This window comes from Lynx canadensis, chromosome X, assembly GCF_007474595.2.
Source record: "Lynx canadensis isolate LIC74 chromosome X, mLynCan4.pri.v2, whole genome shotgun sequence".
NCBI lineage: Eukaryota > Metazoa > Chordata > Mammalia > Carnivora > Felidae > Lynx > Lynx canadensis.
In genome coordinates, this window is record NC_044321.2 from 111,806,824 (window position 1) to 111,830,863 (window position 24,040).

The window sequence follows — 24,040 nt, forward strand, 5'->3', positions numbered from 1 at the left end:
TTGCTTGCCCAGCTCTGAACTCACTTTTCTGATCTCAGTTAAATACCCTTCCCTCCGGAAGCCTCCCCGGACCCTTCAGAGCTGAGTTCCCTGCCCTCCTGTGGCCTCGCACAGGGTCCTAAGCTTCTATTACCGCAGTGCTCACACTGTGTTTATCCCAACAGACTATTTCCTTATCTGACCTGCCCACTAGACCGTGAGCCCCGTGAGAGCGGGGACCATCTATGGTTTGTTTGCCTCTGTGTCATTGGCAGCTGGAATCAAGCCTGACACGGAGCTGGTGCCCAAGACGTGTTCAGTGCATGAACAAGTGATAGGAATGGAACCGTCCTGAAAGTTCTATGTGGCGGCGTCTGGGCAATATTTGTGAAAGCACATTTACTTTCATGCCACTGCTAAAGTCAAAGATGAGAGACAACAGGGGCGCCTGGGTGGCTCAGTTGGTTAAGCATCGGGCTCTTGGTTTTGGCTTGGGACATGATCTCACGGGTTCGTGAGTTCGAGCTCCCGCATCAGACTCCATGCTGATAGTGTGGAGCCTGCCTGGGATTCTCTACCTCGCTCTCTCTGCCCCTCTCCCACTCCCACTGTCTCTGTCTCTCTCCAAATAAATAAATAAACTTAAAAAAAAAAAAGATGAGAACCAACAGATGTAACCTGGAGTCAGAAATGAGTTGGGTCCTGCCTGACTGTACCCCAAGCTCTCGAGAATGATATTATCTGTAAAATATCAATTCGACTTAAGGAGTCTTTTTGGTCCTAGCAGTGAAAAAAAGGAACATCAGCAACAAGCAGGATTCCACTTAAAATCTAATGAGTTTTGTTCACTGAAGAAGATCATGTCCCACGGTTCTGCTCCCAGCTGGCATTTAAACATGTACATTACTGGGGCGCCGGGGTGGCTCGGTCGGTGAAGCGTCCGACTTCGGCTCAGGTCGTGATCTCGCGGTTCATGAGTTCGAGCCCCAGGCAGGGCTCTGTGCTGACAGCTCAGAGCCTGGAGCCCGCTTCGGATTCTGTGTCTCCCTCTCTCTCTGCCCCTCCCTCACTTGTGCTCTGTCTCTCTCTCTCTCTCTCTCTCTCTCTCTCTCTCAAAGATCAGTGTTAAAAAAAGCTACTTTTAACACATGTACATTATTACCTTATCACTGAACCTGCTTCAATTCCGAGTAGCTTGTCTCTTCCCATATTGCTTCCAATGAGGGAACCTGAATGGAGAACTGGCATTTTTGGTATTCCTGCTTAAATACTGGAATCAATGGAAAGTCCGCTGACGTGAGAGTGGCACAATTCAGCACACGCAAACGCTGCCCCTGGGACCACAGTGGCTCGCTCCTCTCGAATACTCAGCCTCCTTCGGGTGCGTAGGTAACCTGCGTGCTCTGCGCGTGCCGCTCCCACCGTCCGGGACACGTTTCCACCTTCTCATCAACTGGCAAACCCTTACCCATCTTCGGGTGCTGGGTTCAGGTTCCCACCGCGACTCTCAGCCGAACGAGGTGAGTTCCCTTTCCCGCGAGCTCCCCGAACTCTCCATCGACCCGCTCCGGGTACTACTGCCTTGTCTATTTCTCCTGCCATCAGCCCCGCACGAGCCGAACAGGGATTCTCTTCCTCATCGGTTTCTCGGGTGCCTGGCACCGAGCCTGCCATATGGCTCGTGCTCTTTGAATGAACGGTGTCCAGGTTCCCAGGCGTGTGTTTCTAAAGCGTTGCCTATCACCTGAGGTAAACGCATCTGCACACTCTCTGCCCGCCGACGGGAAACAGAACATATTAAACACCGTGAGGGGCTTTGTAAGAAAGCGGAGTCCGCTTTGGGAGATTTCTATTTCTGGAAACGTATAAAGACGTTAGGAAGCTAGGAAGCGTTCAGAAGGTGGGGGGCGGGGACATGAAAACCACGGCTTAGGAGCCAATAGGTGTCGTGGGAAATGCGTGCCCTGATACAAATACAGCGCTCACAGCACTAGCTGCACAACGCAAAGGTTCACACCACACCTGCGCACACCGTCTTCAGAGGTGGCTGGGAGGAGGGAGAATGCACAGCGATGGTGATCAGAGGGGCCTACACAAATCAAAACTGAAGTCCGGGCTTGGCTATTTCCCCTATCTGATGCCAAGTACTCAGCAAGTGTTTCTCCCATTCCCCAAAAAGGATTGAGAAAAGAACTTAATTGCCATATATTTAAACCTAATTTGTGCTCCTGAACATAAGCCATGTCTCACACATAAAAGAAGCAGAGAAACAAATAAAAATGTCAAATTGTTCCAAGACCAACTAGGAAGTTAAACTTTTCCAAATGACAGAATGAGTCAAATTTCTATTCAAACCAGCATTTATTGCATTTGCTTTGCAGGCCAGGCTCTGTCCCAGGGACGGGGAATCCGGAGACAAATGATAGCATCAGGAAGTTTACAGTATAGTGGGAGAGACATACAAAGCAAAAGGGAAATGGAAACAAATTGCAAAGGGCGCAGGAAGACACGATCCACTCCAAATGCAGGGATGAAGGGTCTGGAGGCTATCACGGAGGAACTAAATTATTTCTACAAAAAAAAATCACTGTACAAGAAAACACCATAAACAATAAATAGACCTAAGAGGACCAAGAAAAGCCCTATTCACTCTTCTCATGGTTGTCAAACCTGCACATCATTGCATTAAGACCTCAATTCTCTGGGTCCCTGAGGGTTTGGGCTCTTCCTTCTCTATACTCACCATGTTACCTTGATGACCTAGGACTAAAGACTGAAGAGACAAACTGAGTATGTTAAATTTTTAAAAATTTTTTAACGTTGATTTATTCGTGAGAGAGAGAGAGAGAGAGAGACATAACGTGAGCAGAGGAGTGGCAGAAAGAGAGGGAGACACAGGATCCGAAGCAGGCTTCAGGCTCTGAGCTGTCGGCACAGAACTCAACGCAGGGCTCGAACCCACAAACCATGAGATCATGACCTGAGCTGAAGTCGGACGCTTAACCGACTGAGCCACCCAGGCGCCCCCCAAACTGAATATGGCAAGACAACTTCACCCATCAACTAAAAAAAATAAAAGAATCAACACTCACGTTCACAGCATTGTTCACAAAACCAAAAGCTGGAAACAACCCCTGAGCGGGCTAAGGGATGCCCAGAGAGCTGGCAAAACATTATTTCTGGGCGTGCCTGTGATGGTGTTTTCTGGAAGATATTACCATTTGAGTCAATAGACCAAGCAAAGAAGATGGCCCTCGCTAACGTGGGCAGGCATCATCCACTACGTTGAGAGCTCCCGCTAGAACAAAAAGGTATGGGGAGGGCAATTTCTCCCTATCTCCTCTCGAGCTGGGATGCCTGACCTCTCTCCTGCCCTCAAGATATTGGAGCTCCAAGTTCTTAGGCCTTTCAACTCTGGGACTCCCGCCAGCCCCCTCCCTCGGGCCTTCGGCCTTAGACTGGGAGTTACGCCATTGGCTTCCCCCTGGTTCCCACACCTTCATACTTGGACTGAGTTATGACACCGGCTTTCCCAGTTCTCTAGCTTGCAGACAGCAAAGCATGGGACTTCTCAGCCTCAATAACCACGTGAGCCAATTCCTGTCATAAATACTCTCTTATATGGGGCGCCTGGGTGGTTCAGTTGGTTGAGCAACCGACTGCGGCTCAGGTCACGATCTTGCAGTTTGTGAGTTCGAGCCCCGCGTCGGGCTCTGTGCCGACAGCTCAGAGCCTGGAGCCTGCTTCGGATTCTGTGTCTCCCCCTCTCTCTACCCCTCCCCCTGCTAATGCTCTGTGTCTCTCCATCTCTCAACAATAAATAAACGTTAAAAAAACTTTTTAAAATACTCATATATATCTTTATCTATCTATCTATCTACATGTGTATAAGCACATATATAGATGTAGACAGGTAGGTTCGGTTTCTCTGGAGAGCCCTAATACAACATGCATTGAAACATCCAGCCTTTTAAAAGGAAGGAAATTCTGACGCACACACAGTACCACATGGATGAACCTTGAGGACATTATGTCAAGTGAAATAAGCCAGCCACAAAAAGACAAACACTGTATGACTCCACTAATATGAGGTATCTAGTCAAACTCTTAGAACCAGAAAGTAGAGCTGCTTAGGGGGCTTAGAACCAGAAAGCCCCAGCTGCCAGGGGAAGGGTTGGGGGTGGGGGGTGTTGTTTAATGAGTACAGAGTTTCAGTTTTGCAAGATGAGAAAGTTCCAGAGACAGGCTGCACAACAATGTCAATATACTTAACAGCGCTGAACCTTAGGCTTTAAAATGGTTGTCAAGATGGTAAATTCTACGTTATGTGTACTTCACCACAACTGGAAATAAAATACTAAAAAAGGAACATGCTATAATGATACTTGGAAAAGTGTCCTGAACCTCTACTCTAAGAAAAAGTGGTTACAGTATACAAAGGCCCCAAATGTTTAACTTGTATAGAAATACTCTATTCCTTCCAATGCAAGTTTCTTCATTTAATGCATAAATACAAAAAAAAAATGCAATGCCTCACTTCTTTTGGTCACGGTAAGTCCAATGAGAGGAGATCAACATGCTTTTTAAAAATGTTCTTGCCTTCGTGGGGGAAAAACAATACAAGCAATCTTATTTAGGTCACAGTAGTTACTGTAAACATCCCAAGGAAAGCTTATTAATAACAGCCACCCACAAAGGACCTGGTTTCAACCATGGATGCCATGGAGTCGTTGGAAGAGAGAATTCAGAGGAGAGCATTTGCCCAGATTTTAAAAATTAGAATGTTAGCATCTTTTTTGTAGTTCAATTTGGATTTAGAAATAGCAAATAGAGCCAATATTTTAAATTAGGAATCTGGACTAGATGGGCGTCTGAAGGGCCTTCTGGCTCTAAATCATAACAATTGATTGCTTACTTGATTTTAAAAAAGTCAGCAAGCATCCTAAATTATGTATGCCAATCCTTGATTCTGCTATCAGTCGGGTAAAGGAGGCCACCTGCCCGGGCCTATCGGTGTGGTTACGAGGAAATGCACCAAGCTACGACCTTGCCAGTAACCTGCTCTATGACCCTGGGCCTGGGCCCTGCCTCTCTGTGAGCCTGATTCCCTCTTCCCTGCAATGGGAAAGTTGGATCACATGGCTTTTATGGTGCCTTCCAGCCACTATAATCCCTGATTAAGAACCTGTGAAGCAATGGTAGTGAAGGCTGGAGAACATAACGCCGCACTGGAACCTCACTTAAAGATCACTGGGGCGCCTGGGTGGCTCAGTCCCTCAAGCATCTGACTTTGGCTCTGGTCATAATCTCACGGTTGGTGAGTCCGAGCCCCGCCTCGGGTTAACTCAAGCACTGTCAGTGCGGAGGCTGCGTGGGATTCCCTCCCTCCCCCCTCTCTTTCTGCTCCTTGCTCACTTGCACTCCCCCCCAAAAAAAATAAAAAATAAAAAAATCATTAAAATGGTAAATTTTATGTTGGCTCTCCTACCACAGTAAAAAAGAAATAAAGAGAAATAAAATTTTTCAAAAGCAATCGGGGAAGCAAAAACGGCCACTCTGGACAATAACTTAGAACTGTGGGAGACCCAAATGCTTCAACGAGAGGCCTCCAGGCTTAGCTTTTCTTTCTTTATTTTGAATCAAGTAATCCTTGATCCCCAAAGAAACATTCAGATACGCCGGAGATGGTGCTATGAAGAGAAAAACTTTTCATAAGACAGGGGCTCCTTCGATACTGTAACGACCTCCCATTCGCCATCTGGGTCCAATCTGCGTTATGTAGAGCTTCCATGAACGGAGAACCACCTATATACCGTATGGTCAGGAGCCCCGCGCCCTGGCGAAAATCTCACTCTTGGTTGGTAAGGCAACTACTCTTATCTCCTCCAGCCACGGAAACGAAGCAACTCAGCCTCGGGCTCCAAGCAGGGGAACAAGTTCATTATCTTCTGTCAGGAATTTCAGATCCTAGGGAGATCTCCGGTGCACTGAGAATCAATACGAGATTTTCCCAGGGATTCAGTTTTGTGGCTCGTCTGGAGACAATGGCCTCAGAAAAGAGGATGGGCTCTCTTACTTCCTTTCCTCCCTTTTAGGGCATGCTGCCCTTTAAAGACATGCTCTTTGTTCTGTAAATTCAAAGGTTGCTTTTATGGCCAGTGGGGTGGAGGGAGAAAGCTGCGTGTTTCTGAAATGGTGAAATCTGTCAAAGTCCCAAAGGCTCCTGTGATACAAACCAGGTCATTCTATACAGCCCGAACCCCCAATTCCAGCAGGGGAAATAAAAACCATTTATAACTCAAAGTAACTAACAGTGGTAGGTCAATGCACTTGATTGGTCATAAACCAATTACAGGGACACTGCTTGGACCTAGCCCTGACTCAACCCTCACACTCCTCCCTCACACTCCCACCTCTTGCCAGATATAGACGGGAAAGGGGCATCCAAGAAGGGGAGCTCTCTTGCCCACCTGCTCTGGACTGGCAAACGGATATCTGAGAAGCCCTATTCTCACCCCCTTTAGCCCACCACATGAAGATCCACTGAGGTTCAAGCCACCAGAACGGTCAAAATATTTGAGTATTCACTTCTGCCATTCTAATAGCACCCCCAAAGTTCCCTCCCAGCCCTGCCCTCTCTGGAAGGGTCCGGGCTGTGAAATTCTCTGCCTTCCTTAGTTTCTCCTGCAAAGGAGGCAGTGAGGAAAAGAATGGATACTGCCAATAAGAGAGAGAAGCCCGGAACAAAAAGAAGGAGGCTCTCAAACGGAACGTTTGCATGCGCAAGGTGAGTAGGGCTGTGGGGAAGTGAGAGGTTATTTAATTCAACCCAGGAGGAAACGGACCACCCCATCACACAGTTCATGAACAATGATGGGCCGAGGCCTTAGGGCTCCAACTCACTTGAAAGTTCTGGAGATACTGAGCCCTTTGAGAAGGAGTTGAAAGCTATGGACCCCAATGGCCAACAAGTGCGCATTTACACCGAATTTCCAGGGGTCCTAGACACTTGTTTACAATTTAGATTATCGAGCTCTCTTCCTAAGGTTCTGATTTAGCAGATCAGGAGGAAGGAGGCAGCCTGTTTTTTTGCTAGCAAACCCTACAGGTGATTCTTCGGGCAAGCTTGAGAAACAGTGCTCCGAAGCAGTAAACCCCTAAACTGGCTGTGCCTGAGACTCAGCTGAGGAGATTTATTGAAAACTACAGGTTCCTAAGCTTCTCCTGAATCAAATTCTCACGGTGGGGGACGTAGGTGACAGGAAGCGAGGCCAATGCCCAGGCGGGTTCTGGAAGCTCTCGTCTAGCGGTCCCTGGACTGAAGAGGAGTAACGTGTGTCTGACCCCCTGCAGGCTACCCCCTTGGCAGTCTGGCCTGCCCGGGGGCCCCGGTGGCCACGACAGGCACCAGGTCCTTCACTGTTTGACATAGGACCGACACGGAGCAGGGCACTTGGTACAAGGATAGCTCGGTTTCTTCAGAGCAAACTTGCAAAATGTCAGCTCCCCAAAGACGCAGACCGTCATCTATTCTGCTCCCCACTGTATCCGCAGTGTCTATGGCATAACACAGGAAGTCCAATAAATATTAACACATGAATTAGTATAACTAAAATCCATTAAACTGGAGTGTGACTGTCAAATGTGTGAATCTATAGATTTGTTTCTACGGCCAACAAGCCTGCTAATAACAACCCTTGAACTCGAATAATCAATGTGAAAATCGCTACTATCTTAGTCGTGTAGGATCAATATCCCCATCGACCAAACTCTATGTAGCTGGCACTGTCTTTGATGTCTTCCACACATCTCATTCCATCTTTAAAAGAGGCATGTGAGGAGTGCCCGGGGGGCTCAGTCAGTCAAGCGTCCTACTCTCGGTCATGATCTCATGGTTCGTGAGTTCGAGCCCCACGTCAAGGCTCCGAGCCGACAGTGTAAAGCCTGCTTGGGATTCTCTCTCCGCCCCTCCCCCCACCCCACTTCTCACAATAAATAAATAAATAAACAAACAAAGTTAAAAATTTTTGAACAAAAAAATAAATAAAACAGGGCATGTGAGAAAAATGTAACTGTCTCCCGTTTTCGAGAGGCTTACAAAGACTATTTGTCCAAGATCACACGGTGAATAAGTACAGGAACTCACATGTGAACCCAGATCTCTAAAATCCACGCTTTTAACCGTGTAGCCACTTTTACATGGAAGATGGCCTGCTGTAAAGTAGAAATTATGTCCCAAATTAAACTAGCAATATTGAATCCAGATGGAGTGATGCTGCCATTCTAAGGGCTTTTGGTATGGTTTGGAGTTTCAAAGTAAAGGAACATTTAAAGAAACCTAGGAAGCTCTGCTGACCCCTGAGGTTAAGTAACACATTTACTGAGCCAGTGTTTTGGGAAAAGGGCCCTTGAGGAGGTTACAATCTAGTTGGGGAGCTAGAACACAAGCAGGTGAAAAGTTCATCATGAGATTTATCCAAAATAGCCCATGGACAGAACACTGCCAGGAGCCCAGAGGAGGGAGTGAGCAGTTCCTGCGGGGAGGGCGGAAGAGAGGCTTCCTGGAGGCTGTGGCGTAAGCTTGGACGTGAAGAATCATAACACGAAGCAATAATAGGTAGAGCGTTCTAGAGCAAGCAACGGTAGGAGCTGGGGCAGAAAAGGCAGTTTGAAGACAAGAATATGAGCAATAAGTTGCTTATATTATTTTTATTATACGATCAGTATCATCACATATGTTCACTGTAGAGACAAAGTACAAATAAAAATAAACTATAAATATTCTATAAGCCAACCACCCAGAGATTCCTTTTGGTGTCTATCCTTCCAGGATTTATTCTAAGTATACTGCGTGTCTATTTATTTAGACATATGCCTGTTTGTCTACATGCATTTTATATTTACAGATGTACACATGCATCTGTGTATCTTTACACATGCACATTCATATATGCACATTTATGAAATACCAGTGAGGTTTGTGGAGCCCAGGGAGATGGCTCTCTGGGTGGTGCAGAATGACTGTTCACTCGCACCGGGCACAAAATCACCTTCTCTCCTTCATCACCCCCAAGTCCACACCCAGAGTGCACACACTAAAAGAGACGGTGTGGACGATTATTGAACAACACAGAAAAACATTCTAATATGTCGTTGAGAGAAAAGAACAGGTTATATAGTATATACTGCATGAATTACCCACGTATATGCATGCATGCTACAATTCAGAGAAAAAAGACTGGAAGGAAAATCTCAGAAGCCTAACCTAGGAGGAGGAACCCTTGGATGAGATTTTCTGATCTATGCTCTTAAGATTTTCCAAACTGTCCCCCGCAAACGTGCATTCTCTTGTAATCCGGAGGAAAAACAAAAATCGGTGCGATGAAACATAGGCAAGGCAAAAGCACACAAATGAATTCAAATCGGGCCCCGAACGAACGTACTGCTCAAGACGCATCCTGGGTTTCTGAGCAGCTAAAACCGAATTAGCATTGACCATCAGCCGGAGAAAGCAAAGCTCTCGCGTTGGCCGAGCCCCCGACTTCAAGGCTTTGATTGGGATCTGCCTTCCGCGTCCGCCCGCGGGGCGTCCGGCCGGTGGGTCGGGCGCGGCGAGGGCGAGGACGGCCCTGACGGCCGGAGGGGGCCCCGCCCGGCCGCCACCATCTTAAGGCCGCCTCCCACCGGCTGCAGCGCGCCCGCCGCCGCCGCCGCCGCCGCCGCCGGGACGCGAGGCCGAGCCCTTCCCCCGCCTGCAGCCGTCCGCGCCGCCGCGGCCACCGGGAGCCGGAGCCCTGCCCCGGCCGCGGCTCGCTCCGCGGCGTCCCGACGCCAGCCGGCCGGGCCGCGGGCACCCGGGCCGGGGGGCACGGCCGGCCGCCGCCGCCTGGAAGGAGCTTCGTCATGCCCGGCGCCCGAGCAGCGCCTCGCCAAGTTTCACCTTCGGTGACACAACTTTTCCGTGTTTCTTTTTTAGGCAGCCGCCACATCACGAGGCTAATGAGCACACTGAGGTCTGTAATAAAGCCGCCGGCCAGGTCCGCGGCGACCGAGGGACGCGGGTAACCAGAACGGTCAGGGCTACGGTCCGGGCTCCCCCCCCCCCCCCACCAGCTAGTCGCAAAACAAATACTCCCCGGACCGACCGCATCGAGGAGCGTCCGGCCCTGCTTCCAGCAGAACGGCTCTCACATCCTTCCCTGCGCTCGGGAAACCACGCGCAAATCCAAGAGCTCTTGGAAGTCTTAATGTTCAACCCCCCCCCCCCCCCCCGCCAGGGGACAGGCAGGCACACACACAGAGAATCAAAGGCAAAATAAGCAGGTCAATTCACAATACTTTCAAAGTCATGCTTGAAAGGAGATTCTGAAAATATCTATAGGCATATTCAAGAACTGCGCTCAGCCTGCCTGCTTTGGGTTGTTTACTTCTACTTTTAACAGCAAGCTAAATATTTTAGGAACTCGATCTGTTTACTCACCCCCCCCCTCCCTGGTTCAAGAGCAGTAGAAATGCTACCTCCACAATTCGGAGGGATTTTTGAGAAGCGGGTTTCACGTTTGTTATTCAACTTACCTATAACCACGCAATACACCCCTCGCCGTTAATTACAGCTGTTAAACACGGGTTCCGCAGAACAGCAACTACATGCTTCCCAACTTTGAGAACTATAATTAATATGCTCGTTCAAGGCGTGTGTCTCCATTAACGAGATATATTTTTGGAAATATTATCTAACTGAAGGCAGCATAAATAGTATAAAAGTAAAGCTCACACTTTTTTTGTATTTTTTCCATTTAAAATGAGTTACATAATAAGTAGTGAAAAGCCTCTTCCACGGAGCTACCCTTTTAAGGGGTGGATTTCTTCACTCAAGTCAGTATAGCTATCAAGGGAGAAAATCCAGAAATGAGAATCCTCCAATGCGCCCAGCATCCCTAAGGAACCTCATTCAGTTAATGAAACCACTGGACATCTGTGACAAGAAAAGGAGGGGGAGAAAAGAGGAGAGGGAGGGAGGGAGAGGGAACAGGGGTAGGGGTGAGAAGAGAAGGAACTGAGACAGGATTCTGACAAGAGACAGACTGAAAGCGTATGCCATGTAACAGGGGGAAAAAAATAAACAATTGCGAGTTTTACCCAGCAGCGAATTCAGAGGAAGTGTAATCTTTAGAACACAGGTGAAGCAAGTTCCCAGACGCAGCTCTGGAGCAAAGCACCATTATTTTCAAACTGACGGCTGCTTAAGTCTGAAAACTCGCAGTCAGGACAACTGAAGGAAGGACACACAATGAAAAGTAAAAAGGCAGGATGTCCAAGGCCAAAGAGAATGAAGGGCAACCCCAAGGCAGGGCGGGGTTTCTCTCATCTCTGTGCACCCAGGGCCCAGCACAGTGCCTGGTAGGGAAAAGTCACTCAGCAGATGTTCAGCGATTCATGCAGCTGCACAAAAACCACAGCCCTGGAGCAATCATGCGTGCATGTATAGGCACACTCTGCCTAATCATGTCCCACACTGGCCAACAGGAAGTCATTTTGTCTCTGTGCAAACCTGTGATTAGAAAGAATCACTGTGATGCCTAGGGAGCGCTATGACACAGGGTTTAAGAGGTGGATTTGAAGTCGGTCAGACCTGGCTCAAACCCTCTACCGTCTTGCTAGCTAAGTGACCTCAGGCTGGCCTCAGTCTCTGAGGCTCAGTTTTCTCTTCTGTCAAATGGGAGTGATTATAGGGCATATATCTATCCTGGATAGACTGTTACGAAGAATGCAGGAGATTTCGCGTCAAATCCCTTCGTGCTTAGAAAAACTGTTAAGACCCTAACCAAATTATGTCTCCAACCAACCAAGGTGTCTGAAAGTCAACCAGAGGACTATAATTCCTTAAGCTCTGCCTCTGGCAATCCTTAATGAAGATGTAAGTATCCCCAGGCATCTATCGGATAAGCCACAGTGACACAGAGACAGAGCCTTTCTCTAACACACAGCTTTCTGATCTGACAATAAACTGGAAATGAACATAGCACAGTACCAAGAGTTTTGGTACCTGCATTGCATCATCATTCACTAATCACTACAACGCCAATCACTGTGTTAGGTCCCACCCACGACCTATGGGACCTCGTCACGCTATGTTCGATCTGTAAGCTTCACTGTCTCATCTCTGAGTCCGCAAACACTAATCACTACTTTGTTTGGCTGTCGTGAGGATTAAATGGGACATACGTAAAAATAATACATGGCTACTAAATAAGCACTCGATAATTTAGAAGCTACTATAATCGTAACTGTGATCAGTACTGACACTGCTATTAAATGCTGAATCAAACCCACCCCTGCTTAAAGGAAATCCTCATCTGGCCAAGATCATTCCACAAGTACTCCTCATGGGCCTGCCAAGTCCAAGACCCTGTTGAGTGCCCGGGGGGGGGGCGGGGGAGGGGGGGCTCCCAAGAAACCAGAGAAAGGGTGTTAAGTGGGTCCTGAAAGGAGAGGTGACTAGGTGGCAGAAACAAAGACTGCATACTGCTTGATTCCATTTATATGAAATTCGATAACAGGCAAAACTAAAACAGGGTGACAGAAATCAAAAGAGAAGTTGCCTCTGCAGAGGGAAATGACGAGAAAGAACACGCGGAGAACCCTCTGGGGTGCTGAAAACCTTCTAGATTTTGATTTTGATGCTCATTACATGGGTGTAAACATTTGTCAAAGTTAATCAAGACGCACACTTAAGATCTGTGTATGGTACTGTGTATAATCTTCAATTACACGAAAGGAAATTGAGTTCATAATTTTTTTTTTTTTAAATTAACTCTTTTCCAGTTTGGCCTCTGACCAGGCCTGCCTTTCATCGGAAGATTTTTTTTTTTTCCTTTCTTCCTCGGCCCTCCTGACAGGATCCAGAAAGAACACCACATGCTGAGAATTCCTTTAGGCCAAAGAGGGAACTGCGCAAACCAATCTGAGGTCTGTGCGGAAGGGTGAGGGCAGGCGGGCCAGGCAAGCAACCGGACTCATTCCAGCCCAACTGCACCTCCTAGGATATCAACCCAACCTTCCACCAACAGAAGCCGGGGGTGCTGCCAGAGTTTTAAAAGAATCAGGGACACCTACTACCCCTCTGCCCTTTGCTATGGAGGTTCATTAGCCAGTGTGCACGAATACCATTTCCATTGAAAATCAATACTAAAAGCAATTTCGAAGGGCAGAGGCACGAGTAGGGCGTGGGGACTGCCTTTACCTCCAGTAATCCCAACATACGGTCATCGTAATTGGGCTTCACGTCTGTTACAAACCCAGGTCCTTAATAGAATAGTCCCCGTTTCCATCATACCCCGAGAATCAAGAACTTCTCTCCTGTCTAATAGGAAACTCCCATGTTCAGAGTTAATACCCTGGAAAACCTGCTTTAGAGAAAAAATAAACAACCTGCCAACTCAAGGCGAAATTAGACCCGCAGGCCGGAGAGGCGGTCATAATGATTGCTATATATATTTCACCTTCTGCAGGAAATTAACGCATTTACCCAGAAATCCACATCCCTGATGAATGTTGCATCAAATATGGCATTCACCAAAGTGACAAGAATGCCGAATTAAAAGATTGTCAGAAATCCGATTCAAGTGCGTTTGTAGAACCAGTATATCGCAAACAGATAAGCTACGTGAGAAGTGGCGAGGACTAGATGAATCACGTTACTCGGTACAACAAACGTGAATCCATCCTCAGCCTGTGCTGAGAAATCCCTGGGCTAATGTGTCTTCTGGAGAGGCAAACAGAAATTGGTGATTGTCGACAATGATTTATGCAGACGTCTGTCTCCTCTAATAAATACTGAACCACAGTATTTGCCGAATCTTTACGTTTCAAAGAGCGTGTTAGGTTTGGCAAGGTAAGAGATGTGGGGATGCCCTCCACCCGAAGTATTTTTAACTCATGGTTTTTTTTTTCTCTCCCTGAATTGTTTAATCGTGGCAATTATTTTCTATTCCTTTCAAATTCTCAACTCCAAAAATATAAGCCATAACGAAGCAGACACTAGAAAGCCTTTTTATTGGATATATTTGAGGAGCTCCAACACATTCCGGTCGTTCCGTGTTGATTGTAATTCCAGAATGAGGCGTTGATTTGAACATGAAGCAGCACAGCTGCAAAGAGACCATGTCCCAACTTGAAGCTGCTAAGGAAGAGCACTGGGGAGCGTGATGTGTCTTCTGCACCTATCCCCAAGAAGAGAACGGACATTCCTGATTCGAGATCTCCCTGGCCACACACCCTCACCCGAGGCGGTGATCACTTTCGGCATAGAAGAAAACATGGCGTTTATGACACTCCATAAAACCACTGGTCCGTGATGATTTTATTCACAAGGTGAAAAAACAGGTCCCTACACAAACAGGAGGTAGATTATGGTTGTTCGTTTTTTCAAGAAGAGGTCACCAACGTCATGATTTCTTGTGGGTAAGATACCTCTAACACCTGCTTCGCTGGGCCCACCATCCGAAGAAAGACGCCTTGACAGAAGTGATTACAGTAATCCACCAAGACCAAGATGATCTTTTGGAATGGCATTCGGGGTTTCAATACTTGACATGCTGGCTGCCATGACCACAATGCCCTGTCATTAGGAATGGCTAGAGAGCTATTGGAAAGGGCCAGGAAGGGAGGAGAAAATAAAGCCATGCCCAGTAAATGCACGCTGGCACCACAATCCATTATGCAACAGCTGTGCACGTGGCTTCTTGGACTATGTGTGGAATTGTCCTCCATCACCAGCCTGACGCCAGACCATCTCACCGAGAGAATCCACAGCCCAGTCCCGTGGCCTTGAAACTTGCCTGGCTGAGATGGCTCTCCATAAGCACAAGGGGGGGAAAGGTGGTTCAAAAAACACACCAACTCCCGGCAGGTAATTGCAAGCCAAATGGCACTTTGGAAATCAAGAGTTGGCTAGCACTTCTACTCAGCCCAGGGAGGATTTGGTGTTATCTGTAGCAGGAGCGACATGTTTTCTGAATGCCACAGACAAGCCAGTTGCAATAAACCAGACACAGCCTCGACCGAGTGCTTTTCCAACAGAGAACTGCCGAAAGATTTTATGTGACAGGGTAGAGAAGGGTGAGTCAAAGCTAAGTGAATATCCACTTCCACAAACAAATGTTATGCTTTCTTCTTCCTGAAATGGAAACAGTCCTCCTGTTCAGAAGCTGAGTGTACTAGCTATATACACATCTGCCAACGTAAAACTTCAGGCAAAGCCGAAATAATGCGGGAAAGGTGATATGCTACACAGAGGCCATTTTAACAGTTTCAAACAGAATCGAGCTTCCCCCCCCCCCTCCTCCCCACCACCCACAAAAGAGGACAGACTATCTTGTCTGGCTACGTTAGGGAAAAGATTATGGAAAAGATCATGGCCCCATCACTGAGACTGGTCTTAACCCTCAACGAGTTGAAAAAAACATCATTTAAAGACAATTGGCAATTTATGTGCTCTGAAAGCCCTATTTCATTCAGCAGCACAAAATAACTTACTGATTACCTACTATCTTGTGCTTTCAAAACTCTGGAAACACTATAATCTACTATAATCTTCTATGTAGTACGATAGGCTGGTGGCATGAACCCCCAATGATGGGGTGGGAGGGCTGAATTTAAATGAACAGTAGGCTCTGAAAACAGATTATGAAATTCATTCAAAGGACTGACTTGATTCCATCATCTGTCACACTGTTGTTCGAAATCAAATGTGTGTATATTCAAAGTATCTGTTAAAGGTTCAATCCTACATCTCGCCATGTTGCAAAGGGTGTGCACGTGAGTTTCCTAAACTTAAAAAAATTCAAAATGGCCCATACGTAGGAATTTGTAAATAACAACCTCTTTATGAATATGGGTCGGAAAACTTTCTCGGTTACAAAAAGAAATAGAGCTGGTATGTTTCGTCTCTAACAGAAAAAGTAGTCTTTAAAATCTGGTAGGGTAAGGCTTTTAACATACTTGAAAGGGAGAAAATACTAACGAGTATTACGCACTGGCTATTTTCAAAATGCTCTAAATTCAACACCAACGGAGGCAAAAATGGGACTTCTGCTCTCAGCAGCCATAAGATTCCCATCTCCTAGGGAAAGGTAACTCCCTTCTTAAAAGTTGCCTTATCAAATTACTTTAATTTCTCTAATTACAACATAATTCCAAATGCTAATTACATAATTCCTGCAGAGAGGTATTCGGTTTCAAATGTGGTGAGTCAACATAAGAAAATGTTATGACATACGCCTAGTAAAATTTTCACCATGGAGTTACAAAAACCTGTCCTAATGTTTCCAGACCTGTTACTCCATTCTGGACGATTGGAAATTACATTCCTAAACCACCAACTCACTTTCCACGAGTGAATTTGGATTCAGGGTCCTCCCAAAGGTCACCTGAAATAAACCTGAGGTAACCACCTGCTGGAAATCAGGAACCAAAGTTCCAGAAACAAACCTGAAATACTCCCAGCTTCAGAAAGGAATCACTTCCCTAGATCAATGTGGTGCTACAATCTTCTTCCATTGTGGTTACCTCTCTGGGTCCTGGTTACCTCTCGGGTCCTCATCGCAAAACAAAACCTTTTAACAACTCTGAAGTCATTTTCTCTTAAAGGTACAAATGCCTGTTTAAGACAAACCACAATTAGGGAAAGCTCTGGAAATGCACACTCAAGAGTTGTACTTTCTAAGTGACTGTTTCAATTCATCTGCGCACCTCCAAAAGCCAGCAGCTATGAGCGGGTCCGAAGGGGCTGAACTCTAGCCTTGAGCCAGGCCAGCGGCAACACAGACCCTTAGGACAACGGATCTATACTCCCTACAAACTCCGGGCCTTTCTTCAACGCTTCGCCTAGTGGGAAGAGATCGACTCCATTTAGAAACAAGGATAAAGGGCCCTGAGCTGAAGACTTTGACAACTTTCAGCGGGGGAGGGCTGGTGCTGCCCTAGAATCTCCCGGGAAAGGCAAGCTCTGAGATGGGGAGAGGCGAGAAGGAGGAGATGAGAAAAAGGAATAGGGACAGGAGTGGGAGGGAAGGGGGCCCCAGGGTGCAGGGAGGAATTAGGGCCCCGTGAACGAAAGGTGGGGCTCCCTCGCTGCAGCCCCACTTCCGCAGCGTGGACTCTGGACTCGGTGTGGGTCGCTGCGGTTCAGTGTACCTGGGGCCCTCAGAGCCGGCCCGACCCGCTCCAGTGTCTCTTCTATAGCCATTCCGGACACTTGAGTCCAAGGCACCTGCCTTTTCCCAACTGCTCTTACCACACCCCTCTCTGCGCCTCTCCCTGAACGCGGGTCTCCAAGGATGCTACCTCCAGTTTACGTCCCTGAGCTAAGCCGGGTCCTTAGCAAGGCAACAGCTAACGCTGGCGGGGGTCGGGCGGGGGTCGGGGCGGGCGGGGGAGACCCCCCCCTTCCTTCTGAGTTCTCCCCAGTGTGAGCCCTTCTCTGCTGCGCCTCCCCAACCCGCCGGTGGGAGGCCCCAGGCCAAGACGCACACTCCGGGGGACCGGCGGCGGGGAGCCCCGGGCCAGGTGGCTGAACCCCAGACAGCGGAGGGAGGGGGACTCTCCCCTCCCGCGGAGGCCCGCTCCCGCTGGGCACTAGTGGCGAGGGGACAACAGCCTTTGTCTCCCGGGGCTTGGCGAGGCTGCGTTGCCGAGGCGCAGCGCGGGCGGCGCCGGGGCACCCCGGATTGCTCACTTTTGCACGCGGCGTGTCGAAGGTTGCAAGCTCCCGCCTTCTGGGAGGGGGTAGAGACGTGGGGAGTAGGGGGTGTGAGGGGAAAGGAGCGTGGGGGGAGGGGTCTCGCGTCTCGGCCCGGCTCTTTGTTTGCATTGGGGGCGGGGAGAGGGGGTTGGAGGTGGATTGGAGCTTGGGTCTGTGAGAGTGGGGCAGATTCCTGAGTATGTCACCATGTTGCACCCGCGCAGCACACATAATGCACACTCGCGCACACGCACACACAGGCACTCGCACGGATAGGCGGCCGGCCGGCAGCAGGCAGCGCTGTTCCCGGCGCTCCGGGCTGCAGCAGCTCCGGCCGCCCGCAGCGCCACCACGGTGCGTCCAGAGGGGGAGTGGAAGAGGCTGGAGGCACTCGCGGGGCGACAATTCCACGAGGAAGGAGGGAAAGTGGTGCGACCCCAGCCCCCCTCCCCCGGCCGGCCCGGCCCCCCTTTTCTCGCCCGGGGTCGCAGAGGTCACGGGCAGCTTAGGCTCCGCACCGAGGCAGGGAGGCAGCGAACCGCCGAAGGGGCGGGCGCGCACGCGAAGGGGCGAGGGAAACCAAGGAAGGGAAGCCGGCGGGCGGGCTGGCTTACCCTTAGAAGCATCTTTCTCCTCTTTGGGCTTGGTCACCTTTCCACTCATAGATCCCAGCTTGCTTGACAAGGGTCGCCCAGGAGACGGAAGTCCTCGCCGAGCGGGCCGGATTTCGGAGAGTGCTTAGGGCGGCAAGTCGCGACCGCAGCCTCCCCTCGGTGTGGCTCGGGGAGGGATCCGCTTTTCCCCCACCGCTGCCGCCGCCGCCGCCGCCGCTGCCTACGAGAGAGTGGGGAGAAAGGAGAAGGGGTGAAGGAGGAGCCGCCGCCGCCGCCGCCGCCGCCGCCGCCGCCGCCGCGAGCCCGATCGGCCGGCCGCGGGAGGAGCCGCTCGCCTGGCTCCAGAAGTGAAGAGACAAAGCGGCGCGGCGCTCCCTCCGCGCCCCGCGCCGCCGCGCCCGCCGCGCCCGCCCAGGGCCGCGCTCGCAACCCCCGGGGCCGCCGGGAGGTGCGGCCGGGACTCCCGGCTCCGCCGCCGGCCTCCCCAGGCTCCGCGCGGGCCGCTCGCCGGGCCGCGCGGGGAATCGCCCGGGTGGGCTCCCCGCGCGCCGGCGGGCTGCTCTCCCCCGCCCCCTCCCCCCCACCCTCCCGATCCGCTGCGGGCCGCCAACTCCATCAAAATAAAGACCCGAGGAAGGCTGAAACAATCAAAACAAAGACGAAAATATCACTTAAAAATAACGAGCCTCCCCGAAAGGGAAATGTTTGAACATGTGATGAGCAACGTGTGAGCCTGTTACACCGCAGAGCCGCGCAGCTCGTCGCCCGCGGGGAACCGAGAGGGGAGGGTCGCCCTTTCTTTCTGTTCCGTCCGTCTGCAGGTTGCTATTCTTTTGCCCCCAGGGTGGGACCCGAGCGGCTCGCGGCGGAGGAGCGGGAACCGATGGCCCTTACCTGCTCTCTCCCCTTCCACCCACACCCCCTCGGAGCTCGCCCGCTCCCTCGCTCGCGCTCTCCTTCCCCAGAACTCTCCGGTCCAGAGAGCCGCGAATTCAGCCCGCGGCGCCTTCTATATAAACGGCAAGGTGTGTGGCACGCGGGGGGCGGGGGCCGGCGAGGGCGGGCCCGCACGGAGCCGCCTGCCGGCTGTAGTAAAAGGAGAGCTCGGCAGGGGCGCGCCGACGGTCAGCCGCCGGTTGCAAAACCCCGGCGAGCCCGGCGGAGAGCGGGTGAGCGTGGCGGCCGGGCGTCCCCGGGCCCCCCGCCCCGGGCGGGCAGGGCCTGCGGGCGCCGCCGGAGCGGGCTCGCGCTCCGGGCCGCGGACATCGAGGCCTGCGCCCACCCGCCCCACCCGCCGCCCCGGTTAGCCCCTCATGCTCCCCGGGCCCGCGCTAGGTCCGCCACCTACACTTTGGGGGACTCCGGCTGTCGGCAAGTGCCCGCACCGAGCGGTGGAATCTCAGTCCGGGAGGGAAGTCGGCGACTCCTCGCCTCCGGCCGGCCGCCCAAGTTGAGGCAGCCGGGCTCTCCCCTGCTGGGAGAAGGGGCGCGCTGGGGGATCTGGTGTCACTGGGGCAGAGAGTGAAACTGACCGCGGCGGCTGCCACCTCCCACCCCCACCTCCACCCCCACACGCAGGCCCCTCCTCCTAGGGCTGAGCGCTCTGGTTGGCAAACTGGGCGCAAAAGAGTGCCCACCATCCAGGAGAGCCAGCCCCAACCAAACGGAGTGAGGTGGCAACTGGAGCGAGTGCTGGAGAGGGAGGAGTGGGGTTGGCACGTCGCCTGGGGCACCGCCGGTGACAAAACGCGGGGAAGGTCCCCGAAGATTTGAACTAGAAGGGAAAACTGCCCGGAAATTGCACCAGAGGCGGCGATTGGGGTGGAGAAAGACCCAAAGAAAAGGGATGGAGAGACGGCGGAGTCTGGAACGAGCCCTAGGGCGAGCTGGGAAACCCTTTCCGCCCCCTCCCCCACTCATGGCCCCTGTCCAGGCGCGCGGATACCCTGAGGTTCGGATACCCTGGGGTGGTGGCCCAGCTAACACGACCCGGTCCTCAGAGCCGTCCATTAATCAGACCAGAGGCTCCAGCCTGGCGGAGGAGACTCGGCAGCGACTCCCACGCAGAGAATCCGTTTCCCCTGGTCCCACCCAACTCCACCCGATCCTTAATTCGGTTTCGTTAATGGCATTAAACCAGGCAGAGAAATTATATAGATGGATTAGTCCCACTGAATCCCAAGCGGTAACTCAATTACAAGAGCCTGCTGTGGCTTTCAAGACCAAGAGAGTGGGCTGCGGCCCAAGCCAGCCTGGGTCTAAAGGTCGACAACCTTCGAAACTCAATTTGCAGCCCTCAGTCCTGGGGCTGGGAGGAACTCCAGGTCTGTTTTTCCTGTAAATTATATCTATAATCTGGAGGCTGATGACACAATGTGATTATCCACCCCAAGGTTGGACCATTAATTAATACCAGTACTTGGGGAAAGGAGGAATTTCTCTTCAAATGACCGGAAATCAAAGGGGGCGGAGACTTGGGGGAGTTCAGAGCAAAGGTCCAGGGGATGCGGGTAGAGTCCTTAGACCGTGGACACCCAACTGTCCCGTTACCATGGATTTAGTGCCTATCTTGCGGCCAAGCCGCAGGCTAAAAGCTTTACATCATTATCTTCGTCTTCACAACAGCCCTAGGAAGTGTTGGTACTGTTATTTCCATTTTACAAATGAGAACACTGAGGCTCAGACAGGTTAAGTAAACTTGCCTGGAGGTCACACAGCTGGTAAGTGATGAAGTCTGGACAAAAAAAAAATACAAAACAAAACCAAAGAGCCAAGATAGGAAACACGACGAGTCTTTTCAAACTCTCTTAACTCAGCAGGGGCGTTTTCGCACACCCACACACACCCCCACACACACACCCCTATTGTGTACACATAACATTTCTTTGTCCACATATCCCCAGTAAGCAAAAAGACCTTCTTTGGGGAAAAAGGTCAGTCTCTGTCTTAGGAGATATTAAGCATGATTCTTATGTCCATCCCGAGCATCTCGCTTTCCTGCAATATTAACATTTCCAGGAAAGGTCTTTGCACAGATAAGGTCTCCCCCTTCCCCTCCAAACCCTATCCACCAATCGCACCTCCAGCAAAGGTAACGTTCCTGAAAGTCAGATATATCACCCTGTTCCTCGAAGGACACGAAGAGTTAACATGTAAGTAAACCTAGGTTAGTTAATATGACTCGGATGAGTTGAAGAGATGTCTGTTTCAGAGTGTTGGTGGAATCTGTCTACCCACGGACGCAAACGGGTAAAATAAAGTGTCTCTTCACCATAAACCACCCTGCAAAAGAAATAATCAGAAGATAAGAAAACAGACACCTCATGCAACAACCATATAGTGACGTGTGCCCATATGGGGGCAAATCAGGGACATTGTAAGTGCGTGCATTCATGCCAGAGAGCAAGGATTACGAAGTGCCAGGATGAGCAATCTCATCTAAACAGAGCTAAAGACCCTACTAGGGAGGTCACAGCCAGCCTCTTTTGCAGAAGCCATGGGGGCTTTCCCCTTTTCAAAGTCCTGTGAGATGTTTCATATTAACAGAATGTGTGGGTATTGGCTCAGAAAGGCACGCTCCAGTGCCAGCCCCAAGCTACTTGGTAACCTGGGCTGGTCAGCTGGAAGGCGATCTGCCATCTGTGGAGGGTGTTTAGGGTGTCGTCTGTTCCCCACAACCACCTGGAGTGGTCTTGACGCATCTCAACAAATCCCTGGCTTAGTCGCTAACACTTTCTCTTCCCCACCCAGATCCTTCTGCCCTTCCCGCCACGGTAGAAGTGCCTTCACTTCTCAGCCTAGCAATTGGCAGGACCTGATCCCTTCTCACTGCCTTGTCACTATGGTCACGTGGTCCTGTCCGTCTTGTTTCCGCCCATCCTATGAGAGACAGCTCCACAGATCTGATAAAATATGGCGCACGGGGTTATCTGGTGTAGTTGAGTAAGTTGGGCCTGGAATGAAAGCGATACGCTAAAGCAAAATGCCTCGCGGCTACACCTCTATAGAGGGCTGGGTGTTTTCCAGAGTAAGGGGCAGAGGCTTGAGTCTTTGGAAGGGAGGTGGAAAAAGGTCCTGGGAGTCTCATTCTTTTGGCCCTATCATCGTTCTGGTGTCTGGTTCGTGCCAGTCCCCAAATGCCTCAAGACACCGGCCTCTGGATTCCAGGTTTGCTCACTAGAGCTCCGAAAGGCATATCATTTCTGATTCATACCCTACAGTGTTCATCTATATCACCATTCAAGATTGCTTTTGATCGGGGTGGGGGGAGGGGCGCCTGGGTGGCTCAGTCAGTTGGGCATCAGACTCTTGATGTTGCTCAGGTCATGATCTCACAGTTGGTGATTTTCAAGCCCAGCATCGGGCTCCGCCCTGAAAGGGTGGAGCCTGCTTGGGATTCTCTCTCTCCCTCTCCCTCTGCCCCCTCCTATGCTCTCTCTCTCACTCAAAACAAACAAACAAACAAACTTAAACAAAAAAAGATTGCTTCCAGTCGGAATCTTGTTTCGAATTTCGGTGATGAAGACGTAGGTAAGAATCTCCAAAGATGGTCACTGTGGCAGTGTTAAAACATGGTCACGGGACGCTATGACCTCTCCCCTTGATCCTGGGTAGGCTTGTAAACTGCTTCGATCTACGAGTATGGCAGACGCGATGTGCTTACTCTTAGGCTACATTACCAAAGGCCATGCAGTTTCTGCCGGGCCCTCTTGGGACGTCTGTTCTGCAGAAAGCCAGCCAAGCCACCGTGCATGAAATCTGCCTACTCTGGGCTCACCGGTTGACCCTGCTAGCTGACAGCCAGCGTTGATCACCAGCCGAGCAAGAGAACCACCCTGGGTATCCAGCCCAAACCATCACGTGACTGCAGCCCCAGCCGACATCTGATTGCACCCTGGTGAGAGACCCCCTCGGCGGAGAGCTCTTCAGTGGAGCCCTTCTCAAATTCCTAGCCCGTAAAGTTCTGAGCAAAATTAAATGGATGTTTTTGGCTGCTAAGTTTTAGGATATTAAGCTATACAGAAACAGCGAGCAACAATTTCTCCTGATCCCGTAGGCCTGTGCCACTCCACCCTCTAGAGGTGAAGTCCCCTTGAATCCAGGCTGGCCTCGTGACTTGTTTTTACCCAATAGAATGTGGCCGAAGTGATGCTGTGCCAGTTCAAGGCCTCGCCTGCCAGAGATCTGGCAGGTTCTCCTTTTTCCCTGGGGGAAGCCAGGCACCATAAGAAGGCAGGCACCCCGAGACCTCTGATGTGAGGAAGCCCAAGGGGGTGATATGGAGACGTCACGGGACCTGAGGAACCCGGCCGATGGCGAGAACAGAACTCCAGACATATGGCCCCAGTCAAGCCAGTCCAGCCAGCTTCCAGCCTTCTGAGCCACGAGGCCCCAGACTTCATGGAGCGAAGAGCCATCTTGCCCCACCCGGTCCAAATTCCTGACCCACAGATTTACTTGCAAAATGGTTGTTTTAAGCCACTCAGTTTTGGGGTGAATCGTTACATACAGAAATAGATCACTGAAATGCAAATCTTAGAACGATTTTGGGACCAACTTGTCTCTGTTCCTTGTTTTCTTACAGACTAGAATGGTTTTTAGAGTGGGTAAAAGTTATAAGACAGAGGGAGGTCAATGATTTATCCAAAAACAGCTTAATACTAAGACCTTTCCAATCTACATAAATGTGGTTTTTCTCCTCTCT

The 24,040-nt window shown here is 50.4% G+C and overlaps 1 protein-coding gene across 2 annotated transcripts in view; it reads right to left on the reverse strand.

The window, feature by feature from the left end:
• Positions 1 to 18,526, reverse strand: part of FGF13 (fibroblast growth factor 13) — a 447,042-nt gene extending 428,516 nt beyond the window's left edge. Inside the window, exon 1 of one of the 2 annotated variants that reach the window (XM_030305582.2) lies at positions 18,337 to 18,526. In XM_030305582.2, the coding sequence (XP_030161442.1) occupies positions 18,337 to 18,385 (49 nt within the window). In that variant the 5' untranslated portion in view covers positions 18,386 to 18,526. The remainder of the gene's footprint in view (positions 1 to 18,336) is intronic. The other variant, XM_030305584.2, reaches the window with a different exon arrangement.
• Between the last annotated feature and the right edge of the window lie 5,514 nt (positions 18,527 to 24,040).